At 42.0% G+C, this 20,389-nt stretch overlaps 1 protein-coding gene across 1 annotated transcript; it reads right to left on the bottom strand.

Moving 5' to 3' along the window:
• Positions 1–320: 320 nt before the first annotated feature.
• On the bottom strand, positions 321–18,305 carry col8a1b (collagen, type VIII, alpha 1b). Its single transcript, XM_069521271.1, has 4 exons — positions 18,057–18,305; positions 6,992–7,182; positions 3,694–3,989; positions 321–3,251 (listed from the first exon to the last, which is right to left on the bottom strand). Exons 3-4 carry the CDS (start codon positions 3,983–3,985, stop codon positions 1,297–1,299), a joined length of 2,247 nt encoding a protein of 748 aa, XP_069377372.1. The 5' UTR covers positions 3,986–3,989; positions 6,992–7,182; positions 18,057–18,305; the 3' UTR covers positions 321–1,296.
• Positions 18,306–20,389: the final 2,084 nt, after the last annotated feature.

Consider the following 20,389-nt stretch of genomic DNA (forward strand, 5'->3'; position numbering starts at 1 on the left):
GGAATTGTTTTCCATCTCAGGGGATTTTTGTTTTTCTTCTTGGCTGCATTTGTCATTTTACTTCTCCATTTCTCTTGTGTGATGAGTTTGCATTGTTTTGGCTCTGTTTGTATCCATTTCATCATCTGCAACCACGCTCTCCACCTCTTCGTATTTCTCCAGGTTGACATTGTTGTCTGCGCAAACCAGATATCTTGCACTTCTTCTCGTCCGTTTGCTGAAAATTGGCGTGGAGTCTTCCTTACCGGATGTCGAGTTGTCTACGTACACGCTAAATATTCAGTGCATTCAGGTAAAAGTGTAAAGCAGACGATAAAACAGTCAAGACAAGAGTTTTTATTTTATTTAAAGTCACCAGCAACAGCAACGCAGGCCAAAATTCGCACAGTTTTTTATTTGCTCATGCTGTGCACCATTGTCCAAAGAGAAAGAAATGAACAAAAGGGAGGAACAATGGTTTTTAAGTACTTCATTCCAAAATGGCACATCCACCGTTTAAACAGCTGTACTAAAAATAACAAATGTAAACCACTGATGCAAAAAGATATTAATGGGTATGTGTTGTTTTTTGACAGAACGTGTTCCAATTCCCCCTAATTACTGCAATAAACAATCCTTGGTAATCAGTAGTCAAACAAATAAATTACAGAGAATTCTGACAAACTGACCAAAAAAATCAATATCTAATACAAACAAAACCAATTCTAATGGTCATTAAGAAAAATCTGCCAAATTTCAGGCATGGTTTTATTTCGTTCTGAACTGAAATACAAGGTAAAACAACAATAACTTAACAACTACATGCTGACCCCAAATACCTAACCCGACCCGGTCACTGTATGTTACGATCACAGAGTAAATGCATTGTACGATTGTATGTGCCCAGTGTACAGTTTATAACTGTAAAGCAAATGAACGCGAGTGAAAAGTGAATACGATTCTACAACATTAAGCCTCATTGTTCAAGGAATTATTCCCGCAAAGTCATGGATACTGATAATTTGTGTGAGGATGGATATATGAATAAATGCAAAAATATACGCATACAATAACTATGACAACTGAGATATTTGATAGAAAGTTTTCACCTTGCCGCCTCCTACGTGTCATTGCCAATAACCAGATACAGATGTAAGTCATATAATGCAAAGAATAATTCAATGAAGTATGTTGCCGCTATAAAAAAGATCATTCTGCCACTACTCGTTGTAAACTATTTTAACTTGACCTACGTTGTACCCTTGAGCCTGAAGTAGTTTTCTTTTCCATATCTGTACTTTGTTTGGAACGCACCGCTTACATTGGGTACAACAAGTATCCGGAAAATGTTGAGTGGACGTATTGACCGGCGTAAAGTCCTGCGGCCTGGTCCGATGGCAGCTGTAAGTGCACAGTGTCTCCTTGTCGCAACGGGAGTACGGCGCTCCCTGAAGCCTGATCCAGCAAGCCCTTTTTGTACTCGTCATAAGTGTACATGACTGGGTCGTTGTTCTTCATCAGTGCCACCCACACATTACTTCCTTTGCAGTGGACGTGGTAAGCAAAGTAGTAGATCCCTGGTATGGTGCAGGTAAAAGTACCGGTTTGGGGATTGTAGTCTTGATTGCCGTTGTGCAGGAGTTTATCAAAGATTACCGGAGAGCCGACGAGAGGGAATGGATTTGTGAGCTTGGCTGTGAACGAAGGCAACTCGACACCATTTCCACCAATCTCACCTCCATTTTTCAGTTTCTTGTAGCCTTGTCTTTGACCGCTGTACGGGCCGCTCACGGGGAGGACCTGTCCGAGGTCAGGAGATATGGCAGGCAGTCCCGGACGACCGGGAGGTCCGGGTTGTCCCGGTTGCCCTGGAAATCCAGGCGGGCCACTTGGACCGGGGTTACCTTGAGGACCAATGTGACCGGGCTGTCCCGGTTTACCATCTCCAGGATAGCCAGGTTTACCAGACATCCCCGTTTCGCCTTTTTGCCCTGGCAGTCCGGGAGGTCCGATTGGTCCCCCTGGTCCTGTAAGCCCTGGAATTCCGTGAGGTCCCTGGTGACCCGTTTCTCCAGAATGTCCCCCCTCCCCTCTTGGTCCCGGTAATCCGGCAGCACCGGGGACACCGGGTAAACCCCTCGTACCGGCCTCTCCTTTAGGGCCAATGGGCCCTTGAAAACCCCTCAATCCTGGTTGTCCACCCTCTCCTGATCTACCTGGCTGTCCTGGAAGACCTGGAGGCCCTAATTCACCCTTTGTTCCAGGATATCCCTTTGTTCCTCCGACACCATACTCTCCCTTTTGTCCTGGGAAGCCGAGAATACCGGGAGGCCCGATTGGACCTGGGGGACCAGGTGTACCGCTGAGACCGGTGGGGCCGATGACCCCTGGAAGACCCCCGTGACCTTTATCGCCTTTAAGGCCCGGAGGTCCAGGAAGACCAGCATGTCCCTTGTGACCCTTGGGCCCTGGAAACCCAGGTTTACCGTAACCTGGTAATCCTGGACTCCCTGGTAAACCTGATGGGCCTGGTTCTCCTTTACCTCCCAAGAGCCCTGGTTGACCTCTAAAGCCATCTGTTCCTGGTTTGCCAATTCCTGGCAAGCCTGGCAGTCCCGGTTGACCCGTTTCCCCCAGTAGTCCTGGCTGTCCTGGTTCTCCAGGTGGACCTGGTTTTCCTGGTATCCCTGGTTGTCCAGGTACACCATTGAGGCCTGGTTTACCAATGCCAGGGAGACCCACATTTCCACGTGGACCTGGTTGTCCACCAGGTCCTTTCAGACCTGGCAAACCAGGTAGACCAATTCCTTTGTCTCCTTTGGGGCCTGGGGGACCATGTAGCCCAGATGGCCCCTTTTGACCAGGCTCCCCTAGAGGACCCGGCTGTCCTGGCAGCCCCTGTCCTCCTGGTTTGGAAATCCCTGGGAGTCCAGGGGGACCCGGAAGCCCAGCAGGACCAGGAAGTCCAGTTGGTCCCTCACCGCCACTTGGACCGAGGTCACCTTTTGGTCCTGGCAATCCTGGTCCTCCAGGTTTCCCTGGCAATCCTGGCATACCAGGCTTTCCTATTCCTGGGTAACCTTGAGGACCCGAAGGCCCCGGCTTTCCTGGTAACCCTGGCAATCCCTGGCCTGGTTGTCCAGCAGCGCCTTGCGGTCCTGGTGGTCCTGTTGGTCCAGGGGGGCCTTGCATTCCTTGTGGTCCCTCTCTGAGACCTTCTACACCAGGGCCAGGGGGAGGTGGGCCTTTAGCCCCTCTGGGGAATGTCTGGCCTGGAAAACAGACAACACATTTGATGGATAGAGATAATTATTGACACACTAAATCAATCAGCATTGATTAAGAATAGAAAAAACAAAACCACACATTACATTCATTTTGTGATTGTGATATATCTTATAACAAATTGGGCAAAAAAGTAACAATTTGAGTGATCTACGTATGTTCTGTTTTTCCATAGTGGTGATGTCAATTGGACCCAATGTAAAAACAGATTTTGAATAACACAACTTTCAAGTTTCTTTTGAGGGTTTCCTCTATTTTCACTCAAATTTGATTCTGTATTTTAGATTAGACAGGAAATTCCGCATACAGACATATAAAAGCAAACTTTAGAGGGTTAAATGGCACATTGTTTCGTGCAATTGATAGTATATTAGACATGTCCTTTTATTGAATCAAATGTGAACATTTCCAGTAACTACTTGTCCTCACCTTTGCCTTCAAACAGTGGCCTCTCTTTTCCCTTTTGCAAAGGCAACTGAGGCAGCTCTTTTCCATACTGAGGCAGTAATGGCATAAGTGGCATCTCGTTCCCCAAAAACTGTTGCTGAGGATACCCGTCATTGTGCTGTGGCAGGGGCTGTGGCGGGGGCTGTGGCGGGGGCTGGTGCTGTTGAGGTGGCTGCTTGTGTCCATAATATGCCCCGCCGTGGGCTGGGTGGAACAAACACAGCTGAAACACTGGGACGAGCAGAGAGAAGAAATGGACCGGTGCGGCCACCATTTTTCTAAAGTGGAGAATAAAATGAGTAGAAATTGTGACACAAATGTAAGCAGATAAATCTAAAGTTCAACTCCAAACCAAATAACTTTAAATCTTATAGTGGGCTATTTACCATATCCAAGTATTAGCATCATTTCAAAGTGAAAGCATTCATTATGCAGAAGACCTGAACTGCTTATGTTGTAATGCGTCTCTATAAACTTATTCTATAACAACACAAAATAATTGATTTATTTGTAATATGTTCTTTATTATCAATCTGAATGTGGAAGTAACCGGCAACAAACCTAGCAAATTAATGCATTTGATTATAGTATAAAGAAGTAAAAATACATAGGTAAAGTAGCTCAGATTTGTAACACAATAATGAGACAGCATCAGAGGCAAAGATCCAGAGTTTGAAGTCCCTTGCATGTGTCCTACACTTCCCATAATTCAACAAGATCATACACTACTACTATTTGTGTGCTGCTACTTGACCAGCAGGTGGTGCTCTTGCACAAAGCAGATGAAAAGCAGGGACCAACACACTGGTTCAAATGAAATCCTGTGGTCTAACTCTCAAAAAATAAAACAAACCCCCCTCTCTCTCTTTCTGTGTTTACACGGGTCTCATATCCTTGACGTGAATTACAGCGCATACGTTGTTCAAACATAAATCATAATTACAGAGGCCTCACAGGGGACGTCTGAACGTAATCCCTAATCCTTTAAACATGTCCGCGCTAAAGAGATTGGGTGAATGTTGCCAAGAGAGCAGTGTGAAAACAAACGGTGAAGGGTGAACATATGTTTTCCACCTCTGTGGTGTTTGTGTGTTCTGAAACCCGACCCAAAGAGATTGAAACGTTTGGAGGGCTCAGACAATGTAAATTACACTTGCTTACATTTTTCCGAGCAGTTATTAAAGAAGAAAAAAAACAAAGCTTCGGGCTGAATGTGATTACAGGGGAATATCTATACCACGATCTTTCTAATCTGTGTATAGTTGATCTGCACGATCAATGTGTTACAGATGGGTGTCAAACAAGCACAACCCAGACAAGGGAGGGTGAATGTTTAAAAATGGGCACTAATGTAAGTGAACAGTATTACTCCTGGAAATTTGGGGGTTTAAATCACACAAGTATGAGTTGACAAACTATGATTAAACACACTGGATTTTTGTATCGGCTGATACATACAGTTGTGTTCAAAATAATAGCAGTCCAACATCACTAACCAGATCAATCACTGTTTTTGGTAGAAATTATATTTCTACTTGGCAAATAATTTACTAGTAGGTGTAGTAGGGTTATAGAAAACCAACAGACCCAACAGTGACATGCATGCTGCTGATTCTGTGTAAATGAATCATTAATTAAAAGCGGCTTGTTCAAAATAATAGCAGTGTGGAGTTCAACTAGTGAGGTCATTCATCCTGTGAAAAAACAGGCGTCAAACAGGTAGCCAATGTTGTACATGCTAGTTATGGAGCATTTCTTTCAAAAAATTTGAGTAAAATGGGTCGTTCCAGACATTGTTCAGAAGAACAGCGTACTTTGATTAAAAAGTACAAAGAAGTGCAGAAAATGATAGGCTGCTCAGCTGAAATGATCTCAAATGCTTTAAATTGGTAAACAAAACCAGAAAGACGTGGAAGAAAACGGAAAACTACCATTTGAATGGATCGAAGAATAGCCAAAATGGCGAAGACTTTCAAGGGCCCATTGGCCAATGATCGGCTCCAGGATGATCAAAGAAGGTCTAAAGTTACCTGTGAGTACTGTAACAATAAGATGCCTATGTGAAGCCAAGCTATCAGCAAGAAGCCCCCGCAAAGTCACATTGTTGAAAAAACGACATGTGCTGAAGAGGTTACAATTTTTCAAAGAACACAGTGACTGGCCTAAAGGGAAATGGCGCAACATTTTGTGGACTGATGAAAGCAAAATTGTTCTTTTTGGGTCTAGGGGCCACAGACAGATTGTCAGATGACCCCCAAACACTGAATTCAAGCCACAGTACACTGTGAAGACAGTGAATCATGGTGGCGCAAGCGTCATGATATGGAGATGTTTCTCATACTATGGTGTCGGCCTATTTATCGCATACCAAGGATCATGGATCAGTTTGAATCGATCAAAATATTTGAAGAGGTCATGTTGCCTTATGCCGCAGAGGAGATGCCCTTGAAATGGGTGTTTCAACAAGGGTTAGACCCCAAACACACCAGTAAGTGAGCAGCATCTTGGTTCCAGACCAACAAGATTAACATTATGGAGTGGCCAGCCCAATCCACGGACCTTAATCCAATAGAAAACTTGTGGGCTGACATCAAAAATGTTGTTTATGAGGCAAAACCAAGAAATGCAGAGGAATTGTGGAATGTAGTCAATCGTCCTGGGCTAGAATACCTGTTCACAGGTGCCAGAAGTTGGTCGACTCCATGCAACACAGTTCTCAGAAACAGTGGTTATACAACTAAATATTAGTTCAATTATTCACAGGAAAGCTAAATCTTCAAGCATTATTCAGTTTATACAGTAAATGTTTGAGTTTGTAAAGAAAAATACAGACACTGCTATTTTTTTGAACAGCCTAATATTCCTTTTTCTTCAATTTCTGTAAAGTAAGAACAAATTTTATACATTTTTCTTCATGTTTTGATTTGGAATAGAATGTGCAGTGTTCCCAATGCATTTGCGTGTATGGAAATAAAAGCTATTGTAAGGATTTTGAGCTTTACTCACTTTTTTAAACACACTGCTATTATTTTGAACACAACTGTATATATACTGTATGAGGACAGCTCCTTATAAATTAGGACCATAATAAAAGTTATATATGAATCTGAGATTTAATGCACTTTTTTAAACTAAATTACTTCCACATCCCCATAAATTCTGGTAAGGTACAAGATGTTCATCTTCAAGCAAACTACTTCATCACTGATGTAAACTGAAATGCACAAACCTCCAGTTGGCACATCTTTATAATTTCACCAAAGTTTGTACGTTTTCTTACTTTCAATGTTCTCCTCGTCTCAAACTTGAAGGTGGTCGCCCTCTCTCTGGCCCACAGCTCCCTTTTTTGGTCTCTCCCCCGGGTCCCCGGAACTTTACGTTGCTTCTCTGGGTCTTGTTCACGGCATAAGTGGGACTTATGTGGCCATGCACGGTATTCCAGCCAGGTGTTCGTTGCGATCCCGCTGTTCCCTGCAGAAATATGAATGTCAGGTTGGATGAATGTCAGGTGGTGACCTATCGCAGAGGCCTGGAGTTTGTAACACAAAGCTGCCATCCCCACGTGGCAGACATATTTCAGCCCTAATACAGTTTTGCTGAGACACATCTACCTCCTTGAGGAAAGTAGGGATGGGGGTATTAAAAATAAATAGAGCACAACTGTGTCTTTGAAACCCAATCGGGAGATAGATACAGATTTGAAAACTCATTTGGTTTGATGCCTGGCTTTGTATGCGCAAACTATTTGACAGGGCTAAAATGATCAACTTATCTAGTCTTTTTTCTGCAAATTGCACATTTATACCCAACTGCTGAAACACAACACAATAGGACGAGTACATAAACAGACAGGAATGTGCAAACTTGTTTTAAAAAGCCTACAAACCATTTGCAAAAGACTTGACGCTCATTTCAAATCACTGATATCAGTTACCACACCCATCTGACTGAAGATGCTATTAATAATGTATAGATCCAGCACCACGGACAGAGGCTGTACAGCTGATACTGAATGCCCATATATGGAAAGTCCATACAGTTTTTATCACTGACCTCTGATCTGTTTCACTGTTCAGTCTCAAAAATACAAATCCTCATGTTTATTAAAACCACTGTAAGAAATCCCATTGGGAATTGAACCGGATGAGGTGACAGTACTGACCACTGCACCACTGTGGCACCCCTTGACATTAAACTTGATTATTACAGCTTCATCATACTTTAGACTAAACCTTACAGATTCACAACAGAGCAAAGAGAGGCCTTGTTACATTAGCTCTCAGTCTGTTTAAGAATGTATTATTAACGTTATTTGTAGCCTTGATACATTCCTGCATATGGTTTGAGATTCTTGGTTCCGGAGGTCCGGCACAAACCTGGAGGGGACAGAGTAACAACCTTTTATCGTAACTTAAACTGATTTCATTTCACTTTTCCTCTTCATTTCTGTTGGCATATTCCTGAAATCATCTCAAATTTAAATGGAACATGCTCTACAAATAACAGTAAAATGAATAGAAGCTTAAATGGCAGCAACTTACACAGACATATGAATGAATAATAAATTAAACAGAAGTGGACGTTTAAGGTAAGCGTAGATCTTTCAGATGAATGGAAATAATAATGTTTAGCATGTATCTGACCACGGCAGAAATAACGTACCTATTAAAACAATAATCGAATCAATCAATCTAAATTACCACCTTGCCTCAAGTAACATTCCTGAACGTGTGGTTTTACATTTCAAATGAATGTTTTGGAGAGAAAATGGGACAATGATAGTTAAACTGAAAACAGCTGCACTGCTACTAAAATATACTGTGTTTATGACCAGAACAAAAACCTTCTTCAAGTATTTCCTCAAACCCTAGAGCCGTAACAAAACATTTGTTAAACATCTTTTTCAGATATAGACCCAACGAGGGATTGATCCTCACGTATTGATCTTCTTAATTGAACATGATGTCACATATGGGGATGCTAAGCTGGTCATCGCTGTAGTAAAAAACCTTTGTGCTCGCACAAAGAAAGCCGTTCTCTTTCTCTCCAGACTCAAACAAAAAGGGGAACATATGCTTGGCGAGGAAACGAGACGACCTCCGTAAAACAATAAGTCAGCAAAACAAGGAGGACGGGCCGGTGCTTTGAAACACATGTTCCCCCTGACCTCCGAGGATACGTCAGGGCTGAGGAGCGGCGAGATAAACAACACATCTTATCCCATTTTACGGGAAGAGCTGCATGAGTAGCAGAGCTTATTTGGATGCGGAATTCCATCGGTGGTGACCTAATGTCTCAGAGACACATGCTGCAGAGGTGAGGACATTTTCTGTTTCAGCATAAAAATGCATAAACTTAAATAACAGTAAAATACAGTCAAACCATTTGTTTCATGAGGAAAGCTACAGTTCTTTTTAGATATAACTGAAACCTCTTAAGCCTTGTATTCTGGTCAAATTTACGTTTTCTACTTTCGCAATGAATACATTTACGAATTGATAACAATAAGTTATCTCTTGAATTGACATTATTGATATATTTCTGTTATTATGCTCTATACAATCAGTTGGTTTCTCACTGTCTGTCCATGACCCCAGGCACTGCTGAGAGTCTAGATGGGATCCAATGAAATAAACAATAAACAACAATTTGCCAGAAGCTGGTCTGTTTTTCCACTTTCCCCCTTTGATAATTTCCAGGATGACCTTCGGCTTTCAACTCCAACTAATCAATCAGCAAACACGTAGTTACGGGAAAGATTTATGGCGCCGTTTAAAATTAAAAAACAAATATCCTGCAGAGATGAAATTCCTTGTGATTTCGAATCTTTCGTGGTGCAGCCAAACTTTCCGACCAAATAAATCTGACCAGAACTGCAGAGTTTCGTCTTGGATATCACCGAGACATGAAATTGCAGATATGTGTGGCTCATTGGAACAAAGTTGCACAAGAAAAGTGATTCCTCCTTGTTTTTCTTCCCTGAACGCAGCCAAAAAGAAAATCACTGCATGGTTATTTGTTTTACAAAATCAGAAATGTGCCACTTTTACTAGAGGGAAAGCACAAGCCCCCGTTTCCAGCTACAAAACATCTGCCTCGGACTACTCTTCCTGCCATTTCCTGAACAAAAATCCCCCTAAAACTGAAGCATGTTATCTTGGTTCAGCTTTCAGCACAATCTTCTTATATAACTTAGGAGGAAAACTGAACAATCTGCGACTGCCACTGCTGTAGTTGCAGGTTGTGCATCGACAGAACCGTGAAGGTGCTGTCAGGACCTCTCTGGGGCATGTGGGTCACCGTCAAATCCCAATGGCTGGTGAGAACAGCCAGTAACAGCCTCCATTTCCTGCAGAGAATGAGGAGCTCACCTCTCTGTAGTTTTTATGGAATATAAAATGTTATAGAGCCTCTTACTGGCTTTTAACAGGACATATTTGTACTTCAACAGCAGGAAAGTGCAGTACCAAAGGAACTAAGTTATCCCTCTGTATGTGTGTGTAGTAGGATTGTTAAAAAATCCACTAAACTTAACTGTGTCCTCTTCACATCTTAGCAACAAAGCTGAATATATATATCTTTTTCATCCCCTGCCTAAACCCCACTCTGATGAACACTCTTCCGACACCTCTACACCCCCCAGCTCGATGACAGTCCCACGCAACAAAAGCTCGCTGGCCCCAGAATGGACACCGGGTCCCCTGAAGGTCTCTGCCAACACTTTCAACCGCAGCCGGCTTGGTGATGAGCCACGAGTCTTTTATCACCTCCAGCTCTGCTTTGAAAATAATCAAATTTCCATTTCTCCTCCGTGTTCCTCTCCTGACCGGTTCCAGATGGTGGGACACTACCGCTCCATAAACGAATGAGGAGGAACGGAGGCATGTCATTGCTTACAGATATGGGTGTCTTAATTGCTTGTGGTGGGGCTTGGCCTTTGTGTTTTGTGAGCAGGCAGGTAAACAGTGCTGCAGGACAAGAGTGGAAAAATAAATTGTCACTGAACCAAGAAAAATAAAGAGATTATTATCAGAACTGTGTTTTGTAGTTATTAAGGAAAGGTGGTTCCACTCGTGTATGCGTCAGATGTTTAAAATCAAATCTGCTCGGTGAAAAACAACCTTTTTGTGAAGGAAAATGTTACAGATCCAAATACAGACTTTGATAGACACAATAATGTTTTGTTATAAAAGAAAAACTGCATTATTACCATATGTTTTTGTTCAAATGACTTCATACTTATTCTCATACAAGCTGCAATATGGGTTTCAGTGTTGAATCACCAACTGTAACTGTAACCTCAGAGATACAGGGAACAAATGTTGATTTTGTTGGGGGTTATGTATAAATTGTTGCATGAACTGAAATAAAGGAATTAAATATATCTACAACTCTGTAATTACCCAGGTTTCAACTTTTTACTATTTTTTTTTTTTTTTTAAATTAAAGTCAAGTCAAGACATCTTTCTCATACCCATGGGGCAATTTGTTCTGCAGCCAGCAATCAGTGCATGACAAAACAGAAAATCGAAAAATACAATGTGAATTAATACAATATGAAAATCACACAAACAGCACCACTTTACATCCATCACAGGTCTGTGTATGATGATTTGACGCTATACAATTAAAATAGATTTGGATCACTCGAATCACACAAGACTGACTTGTTCAAATGCGCAATCTTATAAAGACGAGGATGGTCAGTGTTGTGCAATTTAACAGTGCCCTACATTCTTCTTTAGGGACAATAACCCTCGTCTTACACTTAAACTCTGAACCTCATAAATGACAAAATTACATTCTATATAACATATTGGTTTTACAGAGGGATATTTATATAATACAATGTAATCTTTAACTTTAACCTTCGAGGTCAATTGGTTTTCGTTGATGCAGCCCGATCAAACCAAGTGAAACAGTAAAATATAGTCCCTACAGGAGGCGTGGTCTGAGGATGTAATGTTCACTGTACAAAATGATTACAGGCAACCTATTGACTTGGGAAAGGACACTTATCTGTGGAATCAGAAAGTCTGAACGGACGACGGCTCTGATACTTCTCTCTCCCGGACCTACAAACAGACCACAACTATGACTGCAAGACTGCACCGAGAAAAACAAGACTGCAACACAACAGCTCAGAGTGAGAGACAGACTGCAAACAATCAATTGCTCCAACAGCGACATGGCCACGTGACCTTTTCATCCAATATGCGGGACGGCAACAACTCGAGAGGCTAAGTACGTTAGCAGGAAAACTGAGAAAGGGGTGCAGAGAGGAGCTGAATAAGAGGCTGATCGCACAGGACAAAGAGAGTGGAAGAAGAAGGACATTACCCTGAAAAAGGAGGATCACCTCAGGTCTAAGCAGGCAGAGACAGAGGCCCACTGAAACATTTAGAACATTAATCAATACATAATTCCCAGCCTCCAGGTTTAAATGTGAAGACTTGCTGCTTTTCTCTGAGTCATATGATACAAAAATGAAATACTGCACATTTAGGTATTTTGACATTTCAAAGCTATCAGGATGAGACAATAACTTTAAACAAAGCCGGTAGTAGGGCCGGTGGTTCAATAGAGGGCACCAAACTCCATTTCTATTCCACTGACACTCTGTCTTGCATCTGTCTTGTTCACTGGTTCTTTCCACAGCCTGGGTGGAGACCTAAGAGTGCTTCCAATACAAAAGGATACCAAAATATTCCTATAAAGACTGTTTTTGCCAGTTGATTCAAACACTTTGGTATAACGACATTCATTTTTTGTGTTATTGTTGGTTTTGTGCATCGTCTCTTGTATTTTCCATCTCCGGTCTCATTACTGCATTATTCTTACAAACCACACGTCATATTTGGAGCATATTCTGGATCTGAAGCTGTTTCCACTTTTCTGAACTCACTGGCCTTCATGTCTCCGAGCAGGTGATTCATCCAACCTCAATCATCCGGCAACATTTTCATTTCCCCCCCACATCCCGACTTATCTCGATGGGGAGAGAAAACGAGTTTCTCTTACAGGCGAAATGTGCACGCCTGCTCCCCAGTTCCTCTCCACAACATTTTAAACTGATGTTGCAAACCGAGCCACTGCCAAGGGAAGTAGCATCCGGATGAGACTCAGATTGGCAACCGTGGTGTTTGCTCACTGCCCCTCCAAGCTTTGACGCACACAGACGTACATGCGCGTGATTGCACTTACACACACACAGTCTGTTCAGCTTGTTCACCCATCTCATTGACAGAGTTTCCCTCTCCTGCAGTTCTGGGAACCATAAGTCACAGAGTGTCTGGCCACAATTTTCATTTCAAGCAAGATCAGGGCGGAGAATTATTTTCCCATTAGCTTTGAGTTCTGTCAAAACACAGTATCTGGTGTCCGTGGACAGAACTTAATAGCAACTCAGAACTAAGAAGCACTTCAGATTTGTTCAGAGGAACAAGAACAATGTATTATTCAGTCTGAAAACAGTTCCTCTAAAGACAAACTCCTCCGAGTTGTTGCCTTTAGCGCGGGATTGTTCCAAGTTTTTTGCCCGAGCTTCCTGTGGTTTTGCCACATTTGCCACTGGCTCTCAAAAAAACACTCCTTTGGTGGGTGATTATTTTTACAGGCAGTAACAACATTTGGCTAATAATCAGATGTGATCACTTATAGTGAGCATAAACCAGAGACTCCGGTGAGAAATCTGCAGATAGCAGCTGCGTAAATATATCTTATGTTCACTCTGAATCAAAGAAGAGAACGCATGTACGGTACTTTAGCTCTTTTATTTAGCTGTCTTTACTCTACGATTTTACATTAAAGAACATATAAGCTTATAAATTGCATTAAACCTGTAGCTCCCAAAGATTTTGGCTCTTGGCCACTTACAGTGTTACAAGTTTTTAATTTGGAACAAATTACCAGTAAAAGGGCAAAAGAAAATGCTCAAACTAGAGAGTCAGTCAAAGCTTCTGAAGTTGTACAAGAGCACATCTCGTCCAAGAGGCTTCTTCACTTCTAACTGACCAATGGGAGGTATCCAATGACTGTCTGTGGACGTTTTAGTATGTGTGAAATGCCTCGTAATGCGTTATCATGAACTATTATTGATGATGGCCGGCTGGATAACACAAACATTTGTCCTGTGCAACTGGAATCCCATCAACTCTGGTTATTCGATATGTTATGTCATACCTGTAAGTTGTCGACCCACCCTGTTTTTGGGGTCTGGTTGGGCATAGACTAAAAAAAATGGATGTAGACTGAAAGTGAAGCCAATAAGGAAATGACTGAAACCTGTATTCGCACAAATGACCATCAGAGGGCAGCTTCGCTAGTTGCTACTCACTTGCTTTATAACGTCAGTCAAGTTTATGGTCTCAACCTCTAGTTTCAAGTCTTCAGTACAGCACAATGTTCATTTTTGGTCCCATTCAGAGTCAAATTAACGATAAAGCACTGAATGCATTGGGGCGGGGATACCGTGTAACGGACAGCGAATACCGTCCGATGGGTGCAGGTCGATGCGACCCCCGCCCCATTCAAAATTGGTTATCTATAATTTGGAATAAAAACCACGTTGGACAAAATGCCAAACTTGAGGCTTCGTAACGGCAGCTCACAAACCACTGAGTGATGTCACAGGTTGCCACAGAGACCTCTTGTTTTGATCAGCTGCCAGTATTCATCTCCCCACCTGTCAAATGTATTGTGTGACCTAACGGAGGGGTCAGACGATGGGAACTTTTATTATAATTACAATGCAACACAAAACTAGCTCCATTTTGACCAGTTACACCAGTAAAATGCTGCATGTATATTTATGCATCAGTATAAATAATCAAATAATGTTATATCTAAAATATAAATGTTTGCTGTAAATAAATTAAGCTTGTATTACTTTGTAATGTTGGATCTGCACACCACCACAAACTGACGGTGAAGATTTCCAACATCCTGCGATGACGGCTTCTGCAATTTAAAACACACAGGGCATGAAAAATATAGTACAAGCTGGGAACGGCAGCTTCCATGGGAGTCGTAATGGGTGAAATTTTGGAGAGTGGGAGCAGAGCAATATTTAAAAATGACTAGGTGGTGATTATATGTTGCTTTGAGAGGAGGTTTCTTGGGGTTTATTGCTGACTACTTCACTTTAATGGTGGTTTCCTCAGTCTTCAGCGGTCTTTCTACCTTTTTCTGCGCACATTTCAATTCATTGAGATCAGCGGGAACATGTAAGGCTTACATGTATGGATCGTCTGAACAAGGACAGTAAGATATATACATGACAGCAATCTCAGGAGGCTTAATGTGTTACACAGTCACACTGTAAAATCTGCCACTCAGGGAAAAAATACAATCCTCCCTTTTCCTTCTGTCCAGATGTTTTTGCGGTGGAGTATTTACGAGGCATCATAAGGACTACGACTCTGTGTACTAGGAGTTTAGATAAGAGACACTTTGCAATAAATCAACAAAATTTAAGGCTGTAATCTCAGAATAGTGTGTTTAACCTAAACTCCCACTTGCTGCACATAAAGAGGGTCAATTCACGACAGCTGACGCAATATATTAATAACTCCAGTTTTTGAACAATGCAACTTTCAATCCAACATTTCCGCAAAAAAGGGAGTCGGGTTTCATATTTTTGAGACATTTCCGAGGCTGCGCTGCTTTTGCACGGTAGCAGCAGAGTATTTGGACACATGGCCTCGAGTCACAGAGGCTGCAGCTGCGGGATCAGAAGACACATTCTCTCCGAGCTGCATAAACACTTCCTGTTCAGTAGGTGAGAACTGTGAGGGAGTGCGAGACGGAGAGAAATAAAAACAGATCGCCAGGAGACATTAACAGCATAACAAATGCATAAAGTCCCAGCCGGCTGACAGAAACATCTCGTGCACATAAGTCACACACTTTCCTGGAGTTTGCAGGTTTGCTTCTGCAGCCTGGACTCAAAGTAAACAAGCTCGTGCATCTCAACAGCAACAAAAACCAAGCAAACCAAACTTTATGAAATTTACATCCTCTATTACAGCAGCTGGATTTGTCTCTGATATCTGAAAAGTATATTAATAATCTAAAACAAAGGTTACTAGTACATTTACTAACTTGGCCTTGACTGGTTACATAAATATTGGTTTCTTCCCAAGAATTAAATGAGAGGATCTATACCACTTGATAAATGTGATGCCGAAACCTGAAGCCACTTCATTTTGAAATGCAACATTTGGACAAAGAAAGGCTAATTCCAGTAATTATGCTAAGCTAAGCTGAACACTTACATTTTGCAAAATGTCAAAAGGTCAAAGACCCAATTGGTTGGATGTGTGTTAAATAACAGTCACAGTGCACATTTTTCAGCAGCTTCTCAAATATTTGGTTTTAGTAAAATGGAAGAAATGGGTGAAGCAAATTGTTTCAGGGTACAATAATCACATACTACGAATAAATAACTGACAGCCTGAATACCATTAGAAGAAGCTGTAGTGATATTCTGCTGACTTCTTCTTTTTGCCTCCAAGTTAAAACTAATTATGGTGCTTCAGATGTAACTTTAAACTCAGTAAGTTGATGCTTTAATAAAACTTTTTTCTCTTATACTGGACGGCAGCATTTTGTGAGGACTTGCAGTGGTGGGGCCTAAACAGGGCCAGAACTCACAGAGTTCCCATGAGAAGCTCCAGCTACCCTCAGGCCTTTGGACACACTAAAATACGCTCATAACCTCAAAAAACAATGCAAGTGTGCGTGGATCCAAATGATTATTACCCCGACTTAAAACTGTGGATACAACAGCGAGCTGATGATGGAGTTATGGTATTTATTCAGCTTCACAAAATTTGACCATAAAATATCAACAGGCCTTACACACCTCTAAAATTGTTTGCTCGAGTGGCGAGTCTACGTTGGAAAAAACACATGCAGTCGAAGAAAACACACAATTGCATCTTGGGAAATGTGATCATAGGTCCAGCCTTCATGCCAAATTGATAATTCAAGGAGAAACCTTCCAACAAGCAGGTAAAAGGTAAAAAGTCAAGCATCCTGGTGGTCTGCATGTTTCAATTTCATCTTTCTTGTCTTTCTCACATCCTCAGAACAGTCTTATGTGATTTTCCACAGAGCTGCTGTTTAGCATTGAATAACAAACAGCCCATAACATTATTTTGCTGATGCCAACAGTCCTTTCAGACCACCACAGACCACCGTGGATGCGCATTACGAGCTTTGCGCTCATCAAAAACTATCAGCAAGTTAATTATACGACTTGTTTTACCTCATGCGTGAGATCCTTTTACCACATGTTCCCCCAATTAAGAGTTTTCTCGCTGAGAAAGTAAAAAGGGAATTAAGGGATAGAAATTAGAAACGGCAGCAATCGCTAACAAGAAATCTGACAACGTTGCAGAGTTGTCCATAAAAAAAAAGACATCTAGAATTTCTTTTCCACGTCTACTTGTACCAAAGCCTGTCTGCTTTTGCTAACTAAATATAAGAGCCATTATAACACATTTCCACTTAAAGAGAGGTGAAGGAACCTTGGCCATGTGTAACATTGTGATAAATCCTTGGTGGGTGTGAGGCAGGGATTCCTGAACGTTTCCTGGCAGGTGCACACTTGAATTCGATCTGATCAACTTATGCTGAGAGGTTACAGAGGCAAAACTCGGGCTGAAAACAGTCCCGTCTGCATGTTCTAGGTGGAAGATATGGAAAAAAAGTGGCCTAAAAGCCCAAACTTTCCATCTCTGACTCATTTCTCAGAACCAATGTGCTGCCAGAAAGGTTGAAACTGATTTGACTCCTTCTTCCCTCGTATTTATGTGGACTTGTTGAAACTACAATGACCTCAACACTGAATCCTTTTCTTCCTCAAACACAAAAATGTCTAAAAAGTTTCCTTCCATTAAGTGGTGATTAATTCAAACAAGATGCTGCATCAAGGATTTAATCTAATAAGTGAGCTGCTCTGTGTCTTTTGGGTTTTATTTAGAAAAGTGTCAGACATTTTCTGCCGAGTTCAAAGCAATTGATCTGTAGAATAATCTTATGAAACAATATGATTTTTTGCTCTGCCTCTGCATGTCCGTGTTCCCTTCCTGAGACCTAGTGAATCCCGTGCCATCCCCAAAATCTTCCTGTGCATTTCTCCAAGAATTCAAAAACACACGAGACAGAGAAAAGGGGAAATATTTTCCACTTAAGACGTTGCAACTGCACAAGAAGTCAAGGAAAACACAAACTGGAAGCCTGATCTTGCCTGCGGGGCTTTGGATTGCAACAAGAAAAGTCGGTGGCCATGCCGACGAACACATCAACTCCCGCTGTGCCAGGGCCGAGGCATCTCTTACCTTTGTGCGTGTGGTGCTGCCGCAGAGTGGAAGTATCACAGAGCTCTGAGGAGTTTTGGACAGACGGACGCTCAACGGCAGCTCAGCCGAGGGCTTGGCTTTTATCTGCAGGTGGGTGGAGCCGCTGGAGCAGAGAGAGAAGAGAAGCCCTGGATCTGTACATGTATGTGAGAGGAGGGAGGGAGGAAAATAAGGATCTGTTCGAGGTGAAGGAAACCACTACATGTTTGCAGCATTTGAGGTCATTGTAGACAGAAGCAAACCGAGGGGAAGAAAGGAAACCCAATCAGCTGCACGACGATATATCACAGGGAGGAAGATTCTTGTTTGACTTGGACCTCTCTCTGCATTCTTTGCATGCAGAAAGATTTAAAAGAATGGCCTCACTTCGGTTAGCCAGTGCTGGCTGGGGTCAACATCGAGCTGAGAGGAAGGATTTTGTGACTATGACTTTGTGCACACAGTAGTTGACAGCACACTCAACATAAGGTCGTTTCACAGGCTGCTCAGATTGTTCATGTTCCATTTAAACCAGCGTGGACCTTGTTACATCTCACATACAAGGAGGAATCAAACTGTACTATCAAATGCTTTCAGCCTCAACTCGTGTTAATGCTAACCCCATCTCGGTTTTGAATGCAAACAATTGCAAATTGGCATTAGACCTTAGTATAACCGAGATTAATCCAATAACAGCGCCCCCTGCAGTCACATGTGATGATAATTCTGCAGGGCTCCGTCTCCAAACAATTTACGACTAATTTATGCTACCTTTTACATAAGAGAAGAGATATGTCCATTCCAAAGATGTGACTGTCACTGCCCACAAACTTCCATGTGTCCTAAACGTTGCCATGGTTGTTAAGCAATGTATTGACTGGGGGGCGGTTTTGAAGAAGGCTGTGATAATAAAAGTGTCTGATGGTCTGCGAGGCCATTAAATATGTCGTGACCATAGACTATATATAAAGAGGTTGTGACATGTGGACGTTGAATTCTCACAATCCTCTTGCTGTTGTCTGTTTCGTCCATATCAGTAAGCTTTTAAAATACGTTCGCAAATACAGACAAAATGACTGCACACTCCGGACTTAAGGCTCTGTCAGTTTCCAAATGCAAACATAGTCTGTGTGTTGAGTGGAGCTGTGACTATGGCGTCCTACTCACTGAACTCAAACACAACTGAATGCAGGATAATTCCCATGATCCCTGGCTTCTATCCACCAAACTCTGTTTAGAATTCTTCCTATTTTAACATTTTGAGATTATTGCTAGTTTGAATGACTTTTTAATTGCTGTACGTTTCGGCACTACTGAAACTGTGACTATGGGTCAGTCACTTCTCACAGGAGATCATACTCACTACAGTGACAGAGCAGGAGCAGACGTTCGGAGTTGAGGAGTGGGAATGAGAGAGGCACCATTCTTTCTATTCAAAGTCAGTGAACCATCAAACCAATTCCAAAGCTGCGATTTTAAGGTAAAAAATTGCATAGTGTTGCTTTAAGTGTCGAAAAACCCATTTTTTTTTATGAAAACAACACAAGGGACGAGCTATGACTGATGCTCGGGCCTGCTTAGGTTGCATCTACCAATAAATCTGCATTCCTGTGTGACTCTTACCCAGAGTATTTGGTGTGAAACGTCAAAAACATTTAGCTTTTGTCCAAATTATTCACTGAACCAGCAGAGGAAGAGTGGGGAACATTCACACTCTGAACAGCTGGTTTACATCAGATGAATTATTCTTTGTGTTCTTTTTGTTTGTGTAGCTGTTTGAGTTCTTCCTCGTGCAGGAATTGCGTATAAAGAAAACAGCTCGGTTTCCCGTCCTGACTTAATTTACTGTCGGCGTCTTAATGTTGAAATTCAGTGACTAATTTGTCATTTAAGTAATTTGCGTAATGTAAGAAGTTATGACTTCACCAACGTCTTAAATTGCACAGAAAAACACTAACGACAATTGTACAGATCTCCGTTGCCAAAACTAAAGACGTTTCTCTGCTTTCCTTCCTCGGAATCTGTTTTCCCAGCGTACACGCACTCATCTGCGTGGAAACACTGACCTCATACCCGTCTGCACGTTCATGTAGTTATTAACCTGCTCGTTCTCGCAGCCAAATTGCACCAGCAACATGAAACGCACTGGCAGAAACTCGCAGTCCTCCCCGTTTCCTGTTCCTCAATCAGCTCGCAGTCATGACTAATGCAAACAGGTGGATGCACCGTTACAACATCATTGCTTTGGCTTGTGTTTTGCATTTTGACCTCAGACTAATGACTGAGACTCCTGCAGGATATTCACACCGTTTTCCTGAAGTTTTACATGATAC

Source organism: Paralichthys olivaceus, chromosome 24, assembly GCF_024713975.1.
Source record: "Paralichthys olivaceus isolate ysfri-2021 chromosome 24, ASM2471397v2, whole genome shotgun sequence".
Taxonomy (NCBI): Eukaryota; Metazoa; Chordata; class Actinopteri; order Pleuronectiformes; family Paralichthyidae; genus Paralichthys; species Paralichthys olivaceus.

Excerpts from the sequence above, each read along its gene's own strand:
- col8a1b (XM_069521271.1), bottom strand. The coding sequence starts at position 3,985 with ATGGTGGCCGCACCGGTCCATTTCTTCTCTCTGCTCGTCCCAGTGTTT. Across the intron at positions 3,252-3,693 it reads GCCACTGTTTGAAGGCAAAG|GCCAGACATTCCCCAGAGGG; the intron begins GTGAGGACAAGT and ends TCTGTTTTCCAG.